Source organism: Mixophyes fleayi, chromosome 8 (assembly GCF_038048845.1).
Source record: "Mixophyes fleayi isolate aMixFle1 chromosome 8, aMixFle1.hap1, whole genome shotgun sequence".
Lineage (NCBI taxonomy): Eukaryota > Metazoa > Chordata > Amphibia > Anura > Limnodynastidae > Mixophyes > Mixophyes fleayi.
In genome coordinates, this window is record NC_134409.1 from 131,452,903 (window position 1) to 131,473,846 (window position 20,944).

Sequence of the window (20,944 nt, forward strand, 5' to 3'; positions counted from 1 at the left end):
GGAACGTCCTGCAAAGAATCTATGTGCCCCACATGCAATTTCAATAACTCCTATAACAGAGGTGTCCAAGTTCAGTTCCCCAGGGCTACCAACAGGTCAGGTTTTGAGGATTTCTGTCTGTAGAAACAGGTGGGATAATTACTGAGCCAGCCAAATAGATGAACTCACCTGTGCATGATTAAAGAAATCCTGAAAACATGCACTGTTGGTAGACCTTGAGGACTTAACTTGAATACCTCTGTCCTAGAAGATATTTAGTTTTAGGATAAAATAAGACTAGATCATCATTTATATAGCGCCACTGATTACGCAGTGGTGTACAGAGAACTCATTCACATCAGTCCCTGCCCCATTGGAGCTTACAGTCTAAATTAACTAACATACACACACAGAAGGAGACTACGGTCAATTTTGATAGCTGCCAATTAACCTACCAGTAGGTTTTTGGAGCGTGGAAGGAAACCGGAGCACCCGGAGGAAACCCACGCAAACACGGGGAGAACATACAAACTCCACACAGATAAGGTCATGTTTGGGATTTGAACTCATGACTGCAGCGCTGTCAGTCAGAAGTGCTAACCACTTAGCCACCGTGCTAGATGGAACTTTTCCTGCTCCAGAAAAAACACTCTCCACCACCTTCCACAGCTCCAAGTTAAAGCTAAGGAGGAGACATATATGCGACCTCAATAAGAGTAGTTATGTCTCTGTGTGTATGTACACCTGACAGAAGCGTAGGACATGCGTTAAACGTATGTGTAAGCACTCAACAGAAGTGGCATCAACTGTTGTTTATCCCTTGAAATTTTTTTAATTTAATTAAGATTAAAAATAAATCTGTCCTGCAGCAGTCCGTATTGGAAATGATAATTAAGTAACACAAATAGATGGACACTAATTAATTTAATTAACTGATCTAATATAGCTGCAATGCTAATGAATGAAGTGCTATCAGCTGGAAGTCAATCAGCAAACAGACAAATCATAAGCGACTAGATAGTACCGATCAGCAAATGTACAATGTTTCAGGGAAGGGGGCCCCTCCCCTCTACTTCAGGTGCACAATAAAATAATAATAAAAAATAATTGTTAATAATAGATTTTTATTTTGCACCTGAAGGGGAGAGAAACCCTCTTCCCCCGAAATGTTGTGGACTTTTCTGTTACACCCTCTCTAGTTGATACATAATAAAGCATAGTAGCATAATGAGCGTATAAGAATATATTTCTATAGCCATTGGTGTGTGGGCTTATCCAATGTAAAAAGTGTTGACAGCATAGGAGGAAGCTGTCTTTGTCAGTAACCTTATATATAAAAATCAATGGTCTGCCTGTCCGGTTATACATTTGGACACCCCTGCACCGTTTGGGATGAAACCAACGCAGGGTAGTCCAGTTGGATCCTGGCCAGGTTTAGGGGGGTTAAGGTCCCAGTCGGACCTCCTGTTGGTGTACGATGTGCAGAACTTTGACCCTGATAGCCTGTTCTGAGCCTTCCACTGGATGTATTTGGATGAAAACTTCACAGACTGGTAACATTAGATCCCATAAGACATACTAGGGGGTTGAAGCCCTGGTCGGACTTCCCGTTGGTGTACACTGGGCAGAACTTTGACCCGAGGACACTGTTCTGGGCCTTCCACTGGATGGATTTGGATGACATTTAAAATAAAAACATAAATGACACTGGGCAGTCACCTCATGGGTGTGTTAGAAGAGCCGCTAATTATTTTTAAAAGGTTGACAGTTCCATCCAACTCATTGATAACTTAATAACTTGAAGATTTAAACCCGAGCAACGCTGGGTACTTCAGTTAGCAAGTAATAAGAGATAATAGGAGATTTAAACCACACAATTATAGAAGTTTCACGCAAAACTAACCCATTGTGTATATTTTGTTATCTTAATGGTCAAAGGTCTTGATAATCTCTTGTACATTATACCTGTAGGTATAATTGGTTGCAGCCTTTGGTGGTTTTTATTAAATCCATCACCCTTCCAAACTCTTGGTGGCTGCGCAATCCTCTGTCCTACCAGTTGGTAGCTTAGAAGAGACCATGAAATAATTTTTGGTCCCCTATTGCATTAATTTCTAGATGAGAGGCTGGTAGGCTGGTTAACATAAGATGATGGTTGTCTGTGTCACTATGCAGAGCAGCAGTGAACAAAAGATACAGCCCAAATTTCCCACCCACTGGACAAACATGTCCATGGGCGGAACAGAGTCCTAAAGTCAGGACTGCCCCGCCAAAATCAGGACAGTTTGGAGGTATATCCTGATACTGGCGTTATACTATCATAGCTTTGCGCTTGAGCTTACAAGTGGTATCCCTATAATTACCAAGTACCAAACTGTCTGCTCTCTTAGGAGTTCAGGAACTCCTCCGCCTATTTTGGGAGTCTCTGGGACATTTAAGAAGAGAGCAACTATGCAAGATAATTGAGACCTCTTCTGGAAAACAATACTGTCTGTTATTATATGTCTGCCCCATTAACATTTGCACCAAGTCCACGTTAACCAGCCAAGTTGAATCCTCAGCGTAAACCGTAAAGGAGGTCAGATTAAATTAGCCCCCCACAAATTAATTAATCCAACCACAGTGTTTATGCATAAAAATAATCAGGGAATCCAGGAGCATACCACTGTCTTACTAACAAATGGTAAAGTTTCTCTAATATACCAAGAATTTTCCCATTTCGAATATGACATACACATATAACTCTACAGATCCTTTCCAAACAGTCCCAATTTTCGAACTCTAATGTGGGCGTGGCTTATATTGTCCTGGTTTTTCTTTTATTTTTTTAAATAATAGGAAGTATGTGTACACCATGTGTGCTGCTGTCACCGAGTATATACATTTTATGATCTAGGGGTCATCCGTTTTCTTTTAGTCTGTCTGTGCTGGGCTACCTAAGCAGTTGTCTCCACAAAAATGAACCTTAATATAAGACACAGTTGAGATTAAAGTTGTCACTCTAGTGAGAAGAGCATAGTAGTTATTAGGTAGTTTTACTCTAGGTAGGCGGAGCTTTTGCAAAACGAGCTCGATCATAGGTGGAAATAACTGTCACTCAGCGAGTAAGGGCGGAAGTTAGCGGCACGGAGACCGGCTATTGGCCGGGAATCGCCGGCAGCTCTCGCTGTGGTTGGTCAGTCCGGGCTGTGAGGCTCAGTGGGGCAGAGGTCGAGGCGGTAACCCTTGGCCAGTGTGCTGGAAGCGGCTGTCATTGCTCCGTACACCGGTCCCTCTGCCCGCTCTCATCATGTCCGACAAGCCGCAGGTCATTAGCCCCTTAAAAAACTTCTTCGCCGGCGGGTTCGGAGGGATCTGCCTGGTGTTTGCCGGCCACCCGCTGGACACAATCAAGGTGAGAGGCGGCTGTCATGGGCATCATAGTGACCCCTGCGGAGGGGACAGCAGTAAGGGGACAGTAGTGGAGGACGAAAACCACCCCAGCTCCATTATCCTGCTCTGAACCCCATAAAAGTTATTATCTGCGAGAGGTGGCAGGACAGGGAGAGAAGGGTGTGTGTACAGGTGTGGGCCGCAGGGAGAGAGGGGTGTGTGGATAGGGGTGGGCCGCAGAGAGAGAGGGGTGTGTGGACAGGGGTGGGCAGCAGAGAGAGAGGGGTGTGTGGACAGGGGTGGGCCGCAGAGAGAGGGGGGGTGTGGACAGGGGTGGGCCGCAGAGAGAGAGGGGTGTGTGGATAGGGGTGGGCCGCAGAGAGAGAGGGAGAGAGGGGTGTGTGGATAGGGGTGGGCCGCAGGGAGAGAGGGGTGTGTGCACAGGGGTGGGCCACAGAGAGAGAGGGGTGTGTGGACAGGGATGGGCCACAGAGAGAGAGGGGTGTGTGGATAGGGGTGGGCCGCAGAGAGAGAGGGAGAGAGGGGTGTGTGGATAGGGGTGGGCCGCAGGGAGAGAGGGGTGTGTGGATAGGGGTGGGCCGCAGAGAGAGAGGGAGAGAGGGGTGTGTGGATAGGGGTGGGCCGCAGAGAGAGAGGGGTGTGTGGACGGGGTGGGCCGCAGAGAGAGAGGGGGGGGGGTGTGGACAGGGGTGGGCCGCAGAGAGAGAGGGGGGGGGGGTGTGGACAGGGGTGGTCCGCAGGGAGAGGAGAGGGGAGGGTGTGGACAGGGGTGGGCCGCAGAGAGAGGAGAGGGGGGTGTGTGGACAGGGGTGGGCCGCAGAGAGAGGAGAGGGGGGGGGTGTGGACAGGGGTGGGCCGCAGAGAGAGGAGAGGGGGGGGGGGGTGTGGACAGGGGTGGGCCGCAGAGAGAGGAGAGGGGGGTGTGTGGACAGGGGTGGGCCGCAGAGAGAGGAGAGGGGGGTGTGTGGACAGGGGTGGGCCGCAGAGAGAGGAGAGGGGGGTGTGTGGACAGGGGTGGGCCGCAGGGAGAGGAGAGGGGTGTGTGTGGGCAGAGGTGGGCCGCAGGGAGAGGAGAGGGGTGTGTGTGTGGAAGGGGTGGGCCGCAGGGAGAGGAGAGGGGGTGTGTGTGGACAGGGGTGGGCCGCAGAGAGAGGAGAGGGGGGTGTGTGGACAGGGGTGGGCCGCAGGGAGAGGAGAGGGGGGTGTGTGGGCAGAGGTGGGCCGCAGGGAGAGGAGAGGGGTGTGTGTGTGGGCAGAGGTGGGCCGCAGGGAGAGGAGAGGGGTGTGTGTGTGGAAGGGGTGGGCCGCAGGGAGAGGAGAGGGGGTGTGTGTGGACGGGGTGGGCCGCAGGAAGAGGAGGGGGGTGTGTGTGGACGGGGTGGGCCGCAGGGAGAGAGAGGGGGGTGGGCTGCAGGGAGGGAGAGGTGGCCGGACTGGGGTGACGGAGGCTGCAAGGAGGGAGAGGTGGCCGGACTGGGGTGACGGAGGCTGCAGGGAGGGAGAGGTGGCCGGACTTGGGTGACGGAGGCTGCAGGGAGGGAGAGGTGGCCGGACTGGGGTGACGGAGGCTGCAGGGAGGGAGAGGTGGCCGGACTGGGGGTGACGGAGGCTGCAGGGAGGGAGAGGTGGCCGGACTGGGGGTGCCGGAGGCTGCAGGGAGGGAGAGGTGGCCGGACTGGGGGGTGACGGAGGCTGCAGGGAGGGAGAGGTGGCCGGACTGGGGGTGCCGGAGGCTGCAGGGACGGAGAGGTGGCCGGACTGGGGGTGCCGGAGGCTGCAGGGAGGGAGAGGTGGCCGGACTGGGGGTGCCGGAGGCTGCAGGGAGGGAGAGGTGGCCGGACTGGGGGTGCCGGAGGCTGCAGGGAGGGAGAGGTGGCCGGACTGGGGGTGCCGGAGGCTGCAGGGAGGGAGAGGTGGCCGGACTGGGGGTGCCGGAGGCTGCAGGGAGGGAGAGGTGGCCGGACTGGGGGTGCCGGAGGCTGCAGGGAGGGAGAGGTGGCCGGACTGGGGGTGCCGGAGGCTGCAGGGAGGGAGAGGTGGCCGGACTGGGGGTGCCGGAGGCTGCAGGGAGGGAGAGGTGGCCGGACTGGGGGTGCCGGAGGCTGCAGGGAGGGAGAGGTGGCCGGACTGGGGGTGCCGGAGGCTGCAGGGAGGGAGAGGTGGCCGGATTGGGGGTGCCGGAGCTGCAGGGAGGGAGATGTGGCCGGACTGGGGTGACTGAGGCTGCAGGGAAGGAGAGGTGGCTTTGCAGTAATGAGATGTATGTCAATATAAAGTAAAAAAATAATAATTCTGAAATACATATTCTGATCTACATTTTTTCATTACACAGTGGATCTGGTTTAGTGCATTGAAACAATACACTTTGCAGGAACGATATCACCACATTAAACAAAACACGATAAAGATATTCTCCAAATATATTAGAACTTGCAAACACCCAGTATCCACCTTTTCTAACAATCGGATACGTAAGCTGGCTACAGAATCAGATAATCCAGGAATGCTTTTAACAATTTTTAATTGAGGTGCAGTGAAAAAATAGAAGAGGTGGGAAACAATTCTATCAAACCAGGAAAGAGATCCAAGTAGTGACAGTCAGGTGGGTATTAAATGTTTATACAGTGCTGTTACTGTTTAGTTTACAGAAACAGCTGACTCCTCACCAGCACATTGGCCTTGAAAGAACCAATTCAAAGGTGACTCCTGCATAGTGTCCTGCAGGTGGCGCTCATGTTCGCTTCCAGTTCTAGGTGAAAGGGTATAGCCGATAAAGAGCAAGTGTAGTTGGTGTGTGCAGGAGCTTCTTAGATACCATCTCTCGAAGCATGTTGCACTCACGTATATATACAGAGCAATATAAACTTTCAATAGATTAAACTATACTAATAATACATTAGTTAACATGCTCAGTAATGCATGTATCAAATTACACAGCAAATCAACCTTTATTGGTTTCCTTTTGTGTAGGAAAGGGATTATGTCTGAACATAAGGCCTTTACAATTTGCTTGATGAGATTGGGTATTAATCACTGAAACAACCTCCATGATCTCAGAGTTGTCTAATAACCTATTTACTTCCCAAAATCTCAATTGCTGCCACCATTGGGGGAAAAAACCCAATATAGCTTCTACATTTCACACTTAAAAGAATCACAAGTGGACAACTATTGAAATGTAATCTTTCTGGTACTGAAAGGAAGATTCATTGGCAATTTTTCACTCGCCAACTGCATCATAACAGAATCAATTTTGATGCCTAAGAATTGTAACGCTGCCTGAGGGATCCGTCTCCCATGAAATGGGTATGCCAAATTACTTTGATAACCAGAAAAATGTATCCCTCGTTCTGTTAGAAGAATCGGACATGCCGGCTGACGGACAAGAAATCGTCTACGTAGTGGACAATCATATTTCAAATCTAATTCCTACTCGGAAAGACTTAGAAGAAAAGCTTTTAAAAAACCAGAGAGGGAGCACCATAAATATTCACAAACTAATTCAAAAACCCCCAAAAATGGAAGTAATTAGGATGAATTGGTAACATAGGACAGCTGTCACAAATTGGCATTTAAAGTACCCTGCCCACATTGTCTGTGCAGTGTTAAGCCTGAAAGGAAGAACAAATTATGTCTTTATTTGAAAGTGTTAGGTTATTTTTTTAGGTACAACGCCTAAATGGGAAATCCTATAATACTCAGGATTGTACTTAAATCGGTCCTTAACTCTTAATTTATTTTCAGTGTAACTTGCTTTGAGTTTGCTTTGCAACGGACTATTGTCATATACATACTTTCTAAATCAATATAATGTTCCTGTCTGATATTTAACTAGAAGTGGAGGGAGTGGGCAAACTTGTGATGACTGGATTTTCTCTTTCATCCTCGCACGTTGGAGGCAGTCATTTTGTTTGTTCATGCAAACAGAGTTTATCGATTCACTAGGAACTCGCTGTGTTTTTTCCTGAGATACAAATGGTGTGTACCACTGACCACTGCCATGTGTGCCTCGGAGGGGTCACTGGTTTCTAGTGAACTGATAGGCTACACACTCCTGAACATCTGTTCAGCTCACAAAATGGCTGCCTCCACTGTGTGTGACAGAACTACCGCCACGCCATGTTGTGAGGCTTCTTCCCTGGTGACAGGTGTACTTTAGTGAAAGCGGATGTATTTAGCTTTATTTTAAGCGAATATATTTTCAGTTAGATGCACACTTCTACTTTTGTTTTTTTTTAATAATTTGCTTTTGTAAATTTTATTTTCTAGGTTCGAATTCAAACACAGAAGAAGCCAGCTCCGGGAGTACGTCCGTTATATTCAGGAACCTTTGACTGCTTTAAAAAAACTTTAGTAAATGAGGTAGGTGATCTACTTATCTTCATGTCACGTGTGACCGTCGGAGTGTATTTACACCCCGCGTTATCTTGATGTATTCCAAACGGAACAGAATGCTGGTGAACTGTCTGGGAAAAGGCTGCAGGGTGGAGTTCTATTCATCATGTATGTTCTCCCCTTGTTTGCGTGGGTTTCCTCCGCGTGCTCTGGTTTCTTACCAAACTCTAAAAACATACTGGTAGGTTAATTGGTTGCTATTAAATTTGAATGAGTTCTCTGTACAGCACTGCGGAATTAGTGACGCTATATATATAAATAAATAGATGATGATGATGATAATGATTAAAATTGCTTCTTGCTTTCTCTACCGCAGGGTGTGAAAGGTCTGTACAGGGGGATGGCGGCTCCCATAGTTGGAGTGACTCCTATGTTCGCGGTCTGTTTTTTCGGGTTTGGCCTCGGGAAAAAACTCCAACAAAAACACCCAGAAGAAATATTAACGTAAGACCTATAGATATATCGTATGAGACTCGAGCCACTAAAACACTGATGGCTTTAAAAATAATTTTGGCTTGTATGAAAGAGCCTTTAATAAGTGTCACAAATATTGTTACGTGTCAAGAGCTGGGTAGAACTGAAGATATTTGAGATAATGTTGTGGTCATCGGGGAAGATATTTTGCTTTGCACAGCAGACTTCCTGTCAGTAATACCATAGAGAGACACTGTAGCCTCTCTTAGCCAAACACCTCTGAGGACTGAGGCCGATGGCGTGCACTGGGTAGACTACTACATTTTTATGCAGTGTCGGATATTTGAACTTCTGTCAGGTATTGGAAGCCCCTGTGTTTGTGAAAGACTTGAAGGGACCAATATGTGGAAAGGAGTGGAATAAAAATATATTTATTCCAGTTACATTACCACGTTAGAGGTGTATGACAAATATAAAAGTCACTAGCGAGTTACGCCCAGTATAACCACGGATACATTGGGTAATGGGTCTCGTCATGCAGGTGTGACATGCCTCTAGTCATGAAAGGGTTAAATGTCATCTTACAGCTTGACCGTCTTTAAGACTAACCTGTTCCTGTGTCTTTGACCTTATCACTCCCAGCCCTGGAATTTTAGTTTTGAACACTGCCGTTTATATAGGAGCTAGAATGTGTCTCGTCCCAACTCTTCCCAGACATTTTGAAATTGCACTATTTTTAGCTTGATTTACTTCCAGTGCAATTAAATGAGCCAACCTCTTCAAGATACAGGTTGTTGATGCAACTGATTAGCTACCCAAAGACACCCTTATCTGTCATTATAACTCTGTGTGAAATGTGTTCTGGTATTGGTTTAAAAAAAACAAACCAGATAAACAAACACGGCTTAACTGACACAGCGAAACTGCAATGTGAACTCGTCACAAAGTTATGAGGTGGTTTGAGTAAATTGCTCCGATGTCGGCCTTCTGAAAGTTAATGGTCGATGTTTGTCGACCAAGGAGGCAGCCCTTGCAATAGTTAGTGTACACATCGCCTCCACCCAGAATGAGCAGCCATGTTGTGGGCGGAGACAACATTCATCAATGTGCTGCCTAGAAAGTCACCTGGTAAAATATTATGAATAGCCTGTTTTAAGATGTGTGTGTGTGAGTACACAGGCCGCCAGGTACACACACAATCATTGTATATGTAATTTGTGGTCTGTGTGATTCTCTCACCCCAGCGCTGCCCCCAGGCGTCTTTCTCACATCCGGGCTGAATGCACATACAATATTCTGTTAATATTTGACAAGATAGAAGAGTTGGGTGTTATTTTTCCTGTGTTAGTGGTTTAATCTGCACATAGGAACCAATATGGAATATTTTCTGTTTTGTTTGGAGGTATCCACAGCTGTTTGCCGCAGGGATGTTGTCTGGAGTCTTTACAACGGCGATTATGGCACCCGGTGAAAGAATTAAGTGCCTATTACAGGTGAGCAACAAAGACAATGTGATTAGTATAATGTCTGCCTTAAGTGATGCTGGTTCACCCCGCCAAAAATACCTGCTGTCCTCCTGTCTGCCTACTATACATTCCCAGCATCCCGCACTCTCTCTCTCCCGTCTGCCTACTATACATTCCCAGCATCCCACGCTCTCTCTCTCCCGTCTGACCGCTATACATTCCCAGCATCCCGCTCGCTCTCTCTCTCCCGCCTGACCGCTATACATTCCCAGCATCCCGCGCTCTCTCTCTCCCGTCTGACTGCTATACATTCCCAGCATCCCGCGCTCTCTCTCTCCCGTCTGACCGCTATACATTCCCAGCATCCCGCGCTCTCTCTCCCGTCTGACCGCTATACATTCCCAGCATCCCGCGCTCTCTCTCTCTCCCGTCTGACCGCTATACATTCCCAGCATCCCGCGCTCTCTCTCTCTCCCGTCTGACCGCTATACATTCCCAGCATCCCGCGCTCTCTCTCTCTCCCGTCTGACCGCTATACATTCCCAGCATCCCGCGCTCTCTCTCTCCCGTCTGACCGCTATACATTCCCAGCATCCCGCGCTCTCTCTCTCCCGTCTGACCGCTATACATTCCCAGCATCCCGCTCTCTCTCTCTCCCGTCTGACCGCTATACATTCCCAGCATCCCGCGCTCTCTCTCTCCCGTCTGACCGCTATACATTCCCAGCATCCCGCGCTCTCTCTCTCCCGTCTGACCGCTATACATTCCCAGCATCCCGCTCTCTCTCTCTCCTGTCTGACCGCTATACATTCCCAGCATCCCACGCTCTCTCTCTCTCCCGTCTGACCGCTATACATTTCCAGCATCCCGCGCTCTCTCTCTCCCGTCTGACCGCTATACATTCCCAGCATCCCGCGCTCTCTCTCACTCCCGTCTGACCGCTATACATTCCCAGCATTCTGCTCGCTCTCTCTCTCCCGTCTGCCCGCTATACATTCCCAGCATCCCGCGCTCTCTCTCTCTCCCCGTCTGCCCGCTATACATTCCCAGCATCCCGCGCTCTCTCTCTCTCCCCGTCTGCCCGCTATACATTCCCAGCATCCCGCTCTCTCTCTCTCCCCCGTCTGCCCGCTATACATTCCCAGCATCCCGCGCTCTCTCTCTCCCGTCTGACCGCTATACATTCCCAGCATCCCGCGCTCTCTCTCTCTCCCCGTCTGCCCGCTATACATTCCCAGCATCCCGCTCTCTCTCTCTCCCCCGTCTGCCCGCTATACATTCCCAGCATCCCGCGCTCTTTCTCTCCCGTCTGACCGCTATACATTCCCAGCATCCCGCGCTCTCTCTCTCTCCCGTCTGACCGCTATACATTCCCAGCATCCCGCGCTCTCTCTCTCTCCCGTCTGACCGCTATACATTCCCAGCATTCTGCTCGCTCTCTCCCGTCTGCCCACTATACATTCCCAGCATCCCGCGCTCTCTCTCTCTCCCCGTCTGCCCGCTATACATTCCCAGCATCCTGCTCTCTCTCTCTCCCCCGTCTGCCCGCTATACATTCCCAGCATCCTGCTCTCTCTCTCTCCCCCGTCTGCCCGCTATACATTCCCAGCATCCCGCGCTCTCTCTCTCTCCCGCCTGCCCGCTATACATTTCCAGCATCCCGCTCTCTCTCTCTCTCCCGCCTGCCCGCTATACATTTCCAGCATCCTGCTCTCTCTCTCTCCCCCGTCTGCCCGCTATACATTCCCAGCATCCCGCGCTCTCTCTCGCTCCCATCTGCCCACTATACATTCCCAGCATCCCACGCTCTCTCTCTCCCATCTGCCCGCTATACATTCCCAGCATCCCGCGCTCTCTCTCTCTCCCGTCTGACCGCTATACATTCCCAGCATCCTGCTCGCTCTCTCTCTCCCGTCTGCCTACTATACATTCCCAGCATCCCGCGCTCTCTCTCTCCCGTCTGCCCGCTATACATTCCCAGCATCCCGCTCTCTCTCTCTCTCTCCCGTCTGCCCGCTATACATTCCCAGCATCCCGCTCTCTCTCTCTCTCTCCCGTCTGCCCGCTATACATTCCCAGCATCCCGCTCTCTCTCTCTCTCTCCCGTCTGCCCGCTATACATTCCCAGCATCCCGCTCTCTCTCTCTCTCTCCCGTCTGCCCGCTATACATTCCCAGCATCCCGCTCTCTCTCTCTCTCTCCCGTCTGCCCGCTATACATTCCCAGCATCCCGCGCTCTCTCTCTCTCCCGTCTGCCCGCTATACATTCCCAGCATCCCGCTCGCTCTCTCCCGTCTGCCCGCTATACATTCCCAGCATCCCGCTCTCTCTCCCGAGGGGTTTCTGCTTTGACCAGTTCTGGCACATTAGGCCTTTTTTCAAAAATGTATATTAAGCTATATTTTTTTCATATATATTTCTCCTCCTGATGTTTCCCGGCTAATGCCAGGGGCACCGGGTTGCACTCACATGCGATCTGGTTGTTTGGCAATACTACTGAATGACCAGATCAGGTAGTAATTTGTCTACTTGTAAGATTGGTCCATTTGCACTGATCTGTTTGTTCAAGCACTGTTCCTGCCTTTCGGGTATACTCATCAGTGTGGCCACTGTTCAACCTGTTTCTGACACACCTTATCCAACTGGATTTTGACTGAGCAGGACAAGACCCACCTTTGGTACAATTGTTGGTCTCTCCTAAAAATCTGGATCAGTATTTTATACTATATTCTGATTACTTGCTTAAGTTGTACTATTAAAGCCTCCTCGTTTTAATACCTGTGTCCTGCCAATGTTTCTAGTTATCTGGTTATAGCGCAGGTCATCCTGCATATAACAGTTTCTCTCACCTTCTAGATCCAGGCAGCCTCTGGAGAAGTGAAATACGCCGGGCCCATGGACTGCGCCAAGCACCTGTACAGAGAAGCTGGCATCAGAGGGATCTACAAGGGCACAGTGCTCACACTCATGAGAGGTAAAGCAAAGCTCGGTCATTAATCTCCAGTTATCAGACATGGGGAATGTCCCAGTGGTGTAGTACCCGGCACATAACACTAGGGGGAGATGTTACAGAGTGAGAGGAGTGTCGGCCTGGGCTACCTATGTTCATGTGGGGATAACCTGAGGAATGATTATAATTATTGTAGTTTCACGTCCCTACTCCAGATAATGAGATGCAGAAGTAGCGTCTAATCTTTGTGATGATTAAATTTCACGTCTTAATCAGTCACGGCTGCGCAATTCTGTAAATTTGACATTGGGAAACCAAATAAATCCTTGAAGGTCGGACTGAGTCTTTTATAACTAATTTTATTTTTCACGTTGAGCAGTTTGCAGCTAGAACCTGCACCCCAAGTCTAAATCTTAGTTGTTTATCTTATTTTACCAATCGCCCCAGATCCTGGAGTCAGCCATTTTGTGAACTTGACCAGTATTCAGGCGTATGCATCCTTTCTGTTCACTAGCAACCGGCTGCATTCACTGAGGCGGTTCACGGCAGCCATCTTGTCTGCTGAACCAGTACACGTGAGAGTGCGGCCTATCCGTTAATTAGATAACTGCTTGAAATGCTTATGTTAGCGGTTAATAATTGTTTAAGTATGTGTCATTTTGTCGCAGGGGGCGGGTCTGAAATAGCGCAAATCGCGTCATCCAGCCCCCGTCTCTGCAGGATGTAGCTGAATGGCTTGCTCTCCCGGGAGAAAACTTTTTCCAGCGACTGAATTTAGTTTTTCTTTTAGATGTCCCAGCCAGCGGGATGTATTTTATGACCTACGAATGGCTGAAAAATATCCTCACACCAGAAGGTCACAGGTATGAACCATATTATCGGTTTCCTCATTATTCCTGCACAGACTCTGTGGCCAGTAAGCCATCTAATGTCCTACCACTCAATAGTCCTGATTTTGGTGGCAGTGTCCCGATTTCTTTTTAATCAAAGTGGGTGTGGCTTCATGAAAACGAGTTTTGCAAGGATTTGGGCGTGGTTTTGGTGCACCATGGGAGGAGCTTATTTTGTCCTAATGTTTTATTAAGTCAGGAGCTTTGTAACGTTCTGGTGTCTGGGAATTGTGGCATACAATATTAATTGGGTCACATGGTTTTTTTTGTTTTTTATACAAAATATAAAAGAAATTAACAAGGTTTTGTTTTTTTTCATTAACTTTTTTCCTTTCGATGGAGATAATTCTACTTTGTACAACAGAGGGAATGGCTGTAAAATATATAACTATTTTATTACATTTAAGCATTGTTATAGCAACTGTAAAGGTAATTTCTGCCCCTTCTGTGCCCAGATCGTCAATGTGGAATATTGAGGGATCATTTATCACTATAGAAACCAGGCCCAGAAAAGCATTCGCACTGCATGCTGTATCCGTGGTACAGTCTTTATTTCTGAGCGTCCATAATTTGCCTGCCATGTAGTGTGTGTATGTGATATATAGCTACACACCCATCAGCCACGGCATTAAAACCACCGACAAGTGAAGTGAGTAATATTGATTATCTCGATACAATGTCAAGGGGTTGGATATATTAGGCAGCAAGTGAACAGCCAGTTCTTGAAGTTGATGTGTTGGAAGCAGGAACAATGGGCAAGTGTAAGGATCTGAGCGACTTTGACAAGGGCCGAATTGTGATGGCTGGACGACTGGGTCAGAGCATCTCCAAACCGGCAGGTCTTGTGGGGTGTTCCCTGTATGCAGTGGATAGTACCTACCAAAAGTGGTCCAAGGAAGGACAACTGGTAACAGGGTCATGGGCACCCAAGTGAGGGGAGAAGTCTAGCTGTCTGGTCCAATCCCACAGCAGAGCTACTGTAACACAAATTGCTGATAAAGTTAATGCTGCCTATGATAGAAAGGTGTTAGAACACACAGAGCATCGCAGCTTGTGCGTATGGGGCTGTGTAGCCACAGACGGTCAGAGTGCCCATGCTGACCCCTGTCCACTGCTGAAAGCGCCTACAATGGGCACATGAGCACCAGAACTGGACCATGGAGCAATGGCAGAAGGTGGCCTGGTCTGATGAGTCACGTTTTCTTTTACATCATGTAAACGGTCAGTTGCGTCGTTTACCTGGGGAGGAGATGACACCAGGATGCACTATAGAAAGAAGGCAAACCGTCAATATCCATCCAAAATTGCTTTCTTAAAAAAAAAAAAAAATCCCAAAACCTATTTTGACAAACGACTTGATATTTTCTACAATAAAGTATTTTTACTGTCCAGTAGGTGGCCCCTCAGTAAGGGGAGTACAAAGGAACCTTCCCTGTCCATAAATCTTCTGTCCCCTTTAAAGCTGAAAACCCAATAAATGCATCGGCTTCCCCCAGGGTTCATCTTCGTACTTGCTGCCCGCTAGTTCTTTTGTAGTGAATGGGGGAGAGAGTGCGGACTAGTAGCTTATCTAAGTGACGTTATATGAAATCTCCAGCTCACTAGTAGATAGGTTGGAAACAGTTAGTTAGTTTGCCAGCAGAAGGCAACACAAAATATAATAAGATAATTTGGGAATTTTAAAGTTCTCAGTTGTAGAATATGATTGAGGAGGGAATGATAGGAGCATTGTGGATAATCACAGGGACATTTTTCTATATGTTAATAGATGTTAGGCCTCAGGTTACAGAATCCCTCTTATTCAGAAATCCCGCACATCCTGGATAATAGATCTATATTCCTTTGTTTTAGTTATTTAGTTGTCTGTTCCTAAGTGTAACCCCTTTTCTGTCCCCACCTTGAGCGTCTGTGTGTAAGTTAGTTTACATTTAGTGAGAGCGATTTAACCTGCAGCCAATCTGAGCACTGGAACGTACACAAAAGTTGTTCAGCCAATCAGATTACTAGAACCATGTTTGGATGAGCTCTGTAAAAACGACTCTTCTTCCCCTTTCCAAATACAACCCCACCTCCCCCTCCCTAACTTAAATAAATCTTCCCAGTTTCTATACTACGTTTACATAACCTCTGCCCCTGTTGTATACACAGAGTGGTGTCATATCTGATTGTGTGAAACAATTCTTTGTATGAATCAGTAACTTGTAACAGGAGCCATATACCCAGCCTATAAAATAAATGTACATAAACTCGCTGAGTAACTACCCTACATAGTACACACCCCCCCTGTGGCTGCCTTCTATACAGACCCCCCCCCCCCCCCCCCTATATCTATAGACCAGCTGGAGATATGGGGGAAGGGTGTACGACCCTGATAAGACCTGAGTTTTAAGTAATTTTTACTTGTCGTTTAATCAGTGTTCTGCTGCCCTTACTCACCTAACACCTTTAGCTGTTCCATCATTGCAGTAGTTCTTTTTCTCTTGTTTTTAAATAGTTTAGGTCCAGTCTTTATTTATTTTATTAACAGCGCTAGGAAGGGGGTGACAGGTGTACTCATAACATCAATACTTTGCTTTTCACGCAGGATAATTCTGCTATTTTAATAATACACACGTGGTGAATTCTCACCGACAAAATATCAGTTTACCACCTAGTCTGTGCAGTGTGCTGGGAGAATGGTTTTCATGTTCGGTATAAAGTAGAACTACACTTTCTAATGACCGTAAGCCCCGATTCATCCCCAGGTCAGCATCACAAATCTCGTCACTTAATATCCGTGTGATTGTCGGATCGAATGCAGTAACGGACGTGTGTGACACAGTCGCACTAAAGGTTTAAGCGACACATTAAATGCACCTTCTTTTTTTTTTTTTTTTTTTTTTTTTTTCCCCCTCCACAGCGTAAGTGAGCTGAGTGTTCCTAAAATTCTTTTTGCCGGAGGAATGGCTGGAATCTTTAACTGGGCTGTTGCAATTCCCCCAGACGTGCTAAAATCTCGTTTCCAGACAGGTGGGTGAACGGCTTGTCTCACTGCGAGTTTCTGCAGGCGCTGAGTTGTGTTGCATTAAATTTCCTGGTATATTATCCCCCCCCCCCCCCCCTTCCTTAAAGTGCTAATAATTCTTCCGCCTACAGTGTATTAAATTGGATGTAGCAGTAGTCACGTTTATAGCACTGTTATATAGGATGTAGGGGAGACTGGTGCTCTGCAGTGGGTCAGAGACTACCATAATATACTGTTATACAGCTGGCTTTATAATTCACCCATCTATTATGTGTAAGTACAAGCCTAAAACTTAACATATATGGTCTGTACCTAGCTGGATTTTGTATGTATCCCTGAATGACATGAAGGAGTAGATTTACTAAAACGTCTAAAAAGGGAAAAGGTGTTGCCCATAGCAACCAATCAGATTCTAACTATCTGTGTTCTAGAATGTACTAGATAAATGATAGTTAGAATCTGATTGGTTGCTATGGGCAACACCTCCACTTTTCCTTTTTAGACGTTTTAGTTAATCTACCCCAAAATATCAGCTACTTTTTGGGATTAGAGGGGATTGATGTAACCCTTTCCTGTGTCTTATTTCCCTTCCACAGCCCCAGCAGGAAAATATCCCAATGGATTCCGGGATGTGCTACGTGAGTTGGTCAGAGAGGAAGGCATCAGATCCCTGTATAAAGGCTTCACCCCCGTTATGCTTAGGGCTTTCCCTGCTAATGCTGTGAGTGTGGACTGTTTGGTTTCAGTATTTGTTTAAATTATTTTTTTATTTATTTTATATTGTATTGGTTAACAAACCAAAAGTTAACAAACAATTCACATACAATACATTATATGCAATTGGAGGTACAACCTTACAGCAAAGGAAGTGAAGAATAATGGAAACAAATCAGAATTATTATAGGCAACTGGTAATGTTTTCGATATAACTTTTATTTTAAGGCAGACGAACAAGGGTAGAGAGGATGAGGAGAGGTGTGGTAGGTGGATAGGGGTGTACTATAAGCTATAAATAAGGATGAATAGGTGTACATGTCTGAGAGGAGGAGTGTAAGCCACCAAATCAGATGACAGGTGTAATTTGCAGAATAGGGAAACTGTCTAACGGTTATTAATGGAGGTTCAGCTTCATCATCCGCTATTTATAAAGCACCACTAATACTGCATCGTTGTTTTTCCAATGTGCTGCTATTATGCATTTAGCTGCATTCAAGATATGTTTGATTTAGTTTTTGTATAGGCTGCGGGGTGTCAGGAAGAGGCCAGGGGAGAGGAGAATATTATAAGGAGTCAGCATTTTGGTCTGCAGATCAGATTCAATAAGCGTGTGAATTTGCTGGCAATAGGGTTGTATTTTTGGACAGCTCCACCAAACGTGCACCCGGATACAACAGCAGCCACCTCCCCTTCAGCATCGGTCTTTATATTCTATAGTATTGTAGAATAAGATCAGTATATTGCGGGACGGGTAGTGGAAATCTCCTCTTCCCCGAAAGTTACTGGCATCCTGTCCGGTCTCTGTATCGTATAAGTCTGTCTGTGCCACGTTCACATCATTCCACTTATCAACTTGGTCAGTTGGAAATAACTATTTCAGAATCCATTATTGGGGTCTGTTTTCAAACCAGTCCCAAAAGATCTTTGATAATCCAGGATTAATGTATTTCCCTTTTAGAGGGTATTTGGATATTCCTTTAATCCTGGACAATTAGTACTCTGTGCACAATGGTTTGGTAATCAATACATTTTAAATAAAGCTGTTTAATTGCGCTAATTACCCCCGTCTCTTCCCCCTCAGGCATGTTTCCTTGGATTCGAAGTGGCCATGAAATTCTTGAACTGGCTCGCTCCAAATCTCTAAAGGCACCAGAATTCATATAAGCTGGTGGGACTGCCATATACCTCTCCGAAGGAATGAATTGTGTTATCAAAGTAACAAATTGCCTTAGTAGTGACCTGTGCTTACTTCTCTCAGGTCTTTCTAATACATGAACGACTCCGCTACAGAAACTTGAAAAATGAATGTTTTATAATCTTCAGCCTGAATGAAATGAGCGGCTGGGATTGTCTTTTTTATAGACTGCAGTGAATTAGACATTAATTTACGAGGCATTTATTTTTATCTCGTAGATCAGTAAGGCAGTGATCCGACACTGACCTCGGTCTTAACCACTTCTTGTAATAAAACAACAGGGCTTGTAACCTAATCTCTCTTCACACATTAAATATACATTGTGCAGCCAGGCCAAGAACCGTGCGGCTCGCCAGCTGTCGCTCTGCCCCATCTAAATGCTGGTAAAATACGCTGAGACTTACACAGATTCCCAGGTTACCTGCCCCTGCTGTCCTAATTTACCTTGCTAAAATGTATTAGCAATTCTGACTGCATTACCTCCACATTGGTGACCTATAGTGTTTCTACACCATTGATAACCCCTCCTCACCCTCCCCTGATATCTGAACAGCGGGGGCCTGAATACATTCTTTCCTTGCGTCAATACTCTGGGTAACCTGATCAGAACGACCTCTGAATGTATACAGCTGCACATATTAAATATCTGCCACTTGGTACAGATAATTATGCAATATTTCCCGTACATATCAGGCTGGCTCCCTGTGCAGCAGGGAATTTCCGGAATTGTTTTCAGGACATTTGCCCCTATTGGGGGGGAGAGAGAGAGATTTTATATACACATTTAAGAGCAGTAAACATTTGCCTTTTAAAAGCCGCTCTTGTGTCTTATTCTATGAATCGGTACAATAATTGTGCTTTAACTGTTTACTCACCAACACGAAATTGTTGGCTGTGCCAATATTCAAGAGAATGCAACCTAGCGATTCACAATAAATTCATGATCTCAACGGAATTGGGCTGCATTCTCGTGTATAGTAGTTGCCATCACGGGGTGTGAGATGTCTTGGAGATGTCACTGTGTCATGTAGAAATGATTGGTTAAATTTTCATGAATATATTGGTTCAGCTGACAGATTATGCCACTATTGTACATTGGCAGCCACTGCACTAATACCAACAAACTGAATTTTGTTTGCAATGAAAGAGGACACAGGTGTAGTATGGTGGTTGCACAAATGTATACATCTGTGCACACAAATGCTCTTCTGGAATTCAAGTCTGGATCTTCATTTACAGTGGTTTGTTTAAGGTTAACCCCAGAAAACTAAGAGAGCTTACTTACCTTTCACATCTCGATCACCGGATCCACTTGGTCACACCCTGCAGATGGGTCTTACGGGCCCTTGCCGCATCCCACGCCAACCTTCCATCTTGGCCTATTTGAAACGTGCCAAGTGGGTGTCAACTACCCCCTCCTTTAATAAATATATGCATGTAAATTCACGAGGGAGGGGCACTGACACCTGCTCAGATCATTTCAAACCGTTCTAGGGAAGAGAGCGGAATGGGAGCATTAGACCTGGAGAACGGAGCTTCAGTAGTAGTTTTTATTTGATTCCATCGAACTCCAAAATGAAATTTGGTAACAGGTGGCGTTGCTCTTTAAAGTTTATTGGGATGTACACAACTTTCTTTCTGTGCAAGCAAGCATACTCTGCCCTCTGTGAGCACAGTCTGTAAGAGGTATTCTTGTTGAGAACCACGGTGTTAAGACATGACAAGGCTGGCAGAGGCGACTAAATCCACCGCCCCTGAGAGGGGTTAATAGATATGGCTCATCGGTTTGCTAAAATCAATGGATGATGCAAATCTGAATCTAGGAGGTTCCCAACACCTCATTTATTTTTTATTTGTAAATAAATTAAACTTTGCCTTTCCATAGGCCATAGTGGTGCATGCTTAGAGCAACTTGGAGAGGCGTCTGACCTCTTACCGCTTAGGAACAATCTGCCGATGGCGACTGTGCAATGTGTAACGTTCTGCTTAGAAGCTGCGAGTGGGCGGCAACAAAGGTATCTGAAATGTAAAACATAGGAGCAGGAATCTGTCTGCAGTATTTTACATCTCTTTACCTTTAGTCCTGGTGCACACGCTCGGGGAAAAAAGTGTGTAAAGCTTGTGATAGGTTTCCCTGACTGTACAGTGCTGTAGAATATGTTGACATATATAAATGAAGAACTGTAATCATCATCATCATCATCATTTATTTATATAGCGCCACTAATTCCGCAGCGCTGTACAGAGAACTTATTCACATCAGTCCCTGCCCCAATGGAGCTTACAGTCTAAATTCCCTAACATACACACAGACAGACAGACAGACAGACAGACAGGGAGAGACTAGGGTCATTTTTTTTTTGAAAAATTGCAAGTTTTCTAAAGTCATGTCCCATTGTCAGGATAAGATGTTTGCGGACAAACTACCATGTTTAGCCAGTAAAGGTATCCTACATGTATCATTTTTCAAAAGTTGACATAGCACAAAGTTGCATTTGTAACAATGTAACGCAAACTATAAATGTGACAATTCCTTTCTTT

At 46.5% G+C, this 20,944-nt stretch overlaps 2 protein-coding genes across 3 annotated transcripts in view; one reads left to right on the forward strand and one right to left on the reverse strand.

Annotated features, from left to right (window-relative positions):
• The window catches only part of LOC142099746 (rab GDP dissociation inhibitor beta-like), a 118,298-nt gene that overhangs the window by 42,819 nt on the left and 54,535 nt on the right, over nucleotides 1-20,944 (reverse strand). The gene's annotated exons all lie outside the window — the stretch shown is intronic.
• On the forward strand, nucleotides 3,155-19,217 carry SLC25A20 (solute carrier family 25 member 20). Its single transcript, XM_075183594.1, has 9 exons — nucleotides 3,155-3,373; nucleotides 7,642-7,734; nucleotides 8,084-8,211; nucleotides 9,584-9,674; nucleotides 12,504-12,621; nucleotides 13,388-13,460; nucleotides 16,387-16,496; nucleotides 17,088-17,212; nucleotides 18,290-19,217. The coding sequence occupies exons 1-9, from the start codon at nucleotides 3,269-3,271 to the stop codon at nucleotides 18,350-18,352; spliced, it is 906 nt and encodes a 301-aa protein (XP_075039695.1). The 5' UTR covers nucleotides 3,155-3,268; the 3' UTR covers nucleotides 18,353-19,217.

Coding starts and splice junctions, on each gene's coding strand:
- SLC25A20 (XM_075183594.1), top strand. CDS start 3,269: ATGTCCGACAAGCCGCAGGTCATTAGCCCCTTAAAAAACTTCTTCGCC. Junction 3,374..7,641: donor ACCCGCTGGACACAATCAAG/GTGAGAGGCGGC, acceptor TTTATTTTCTAG/GTTCGAATTCAAACACAGAA. Junction 9,675..12,503: donor GAATTAAGTGCCTATTACAG/GTGAGCAACAAA, acceptor CTCACCTTCTAG/ATCCAGGCAGCCTCTGGAGA.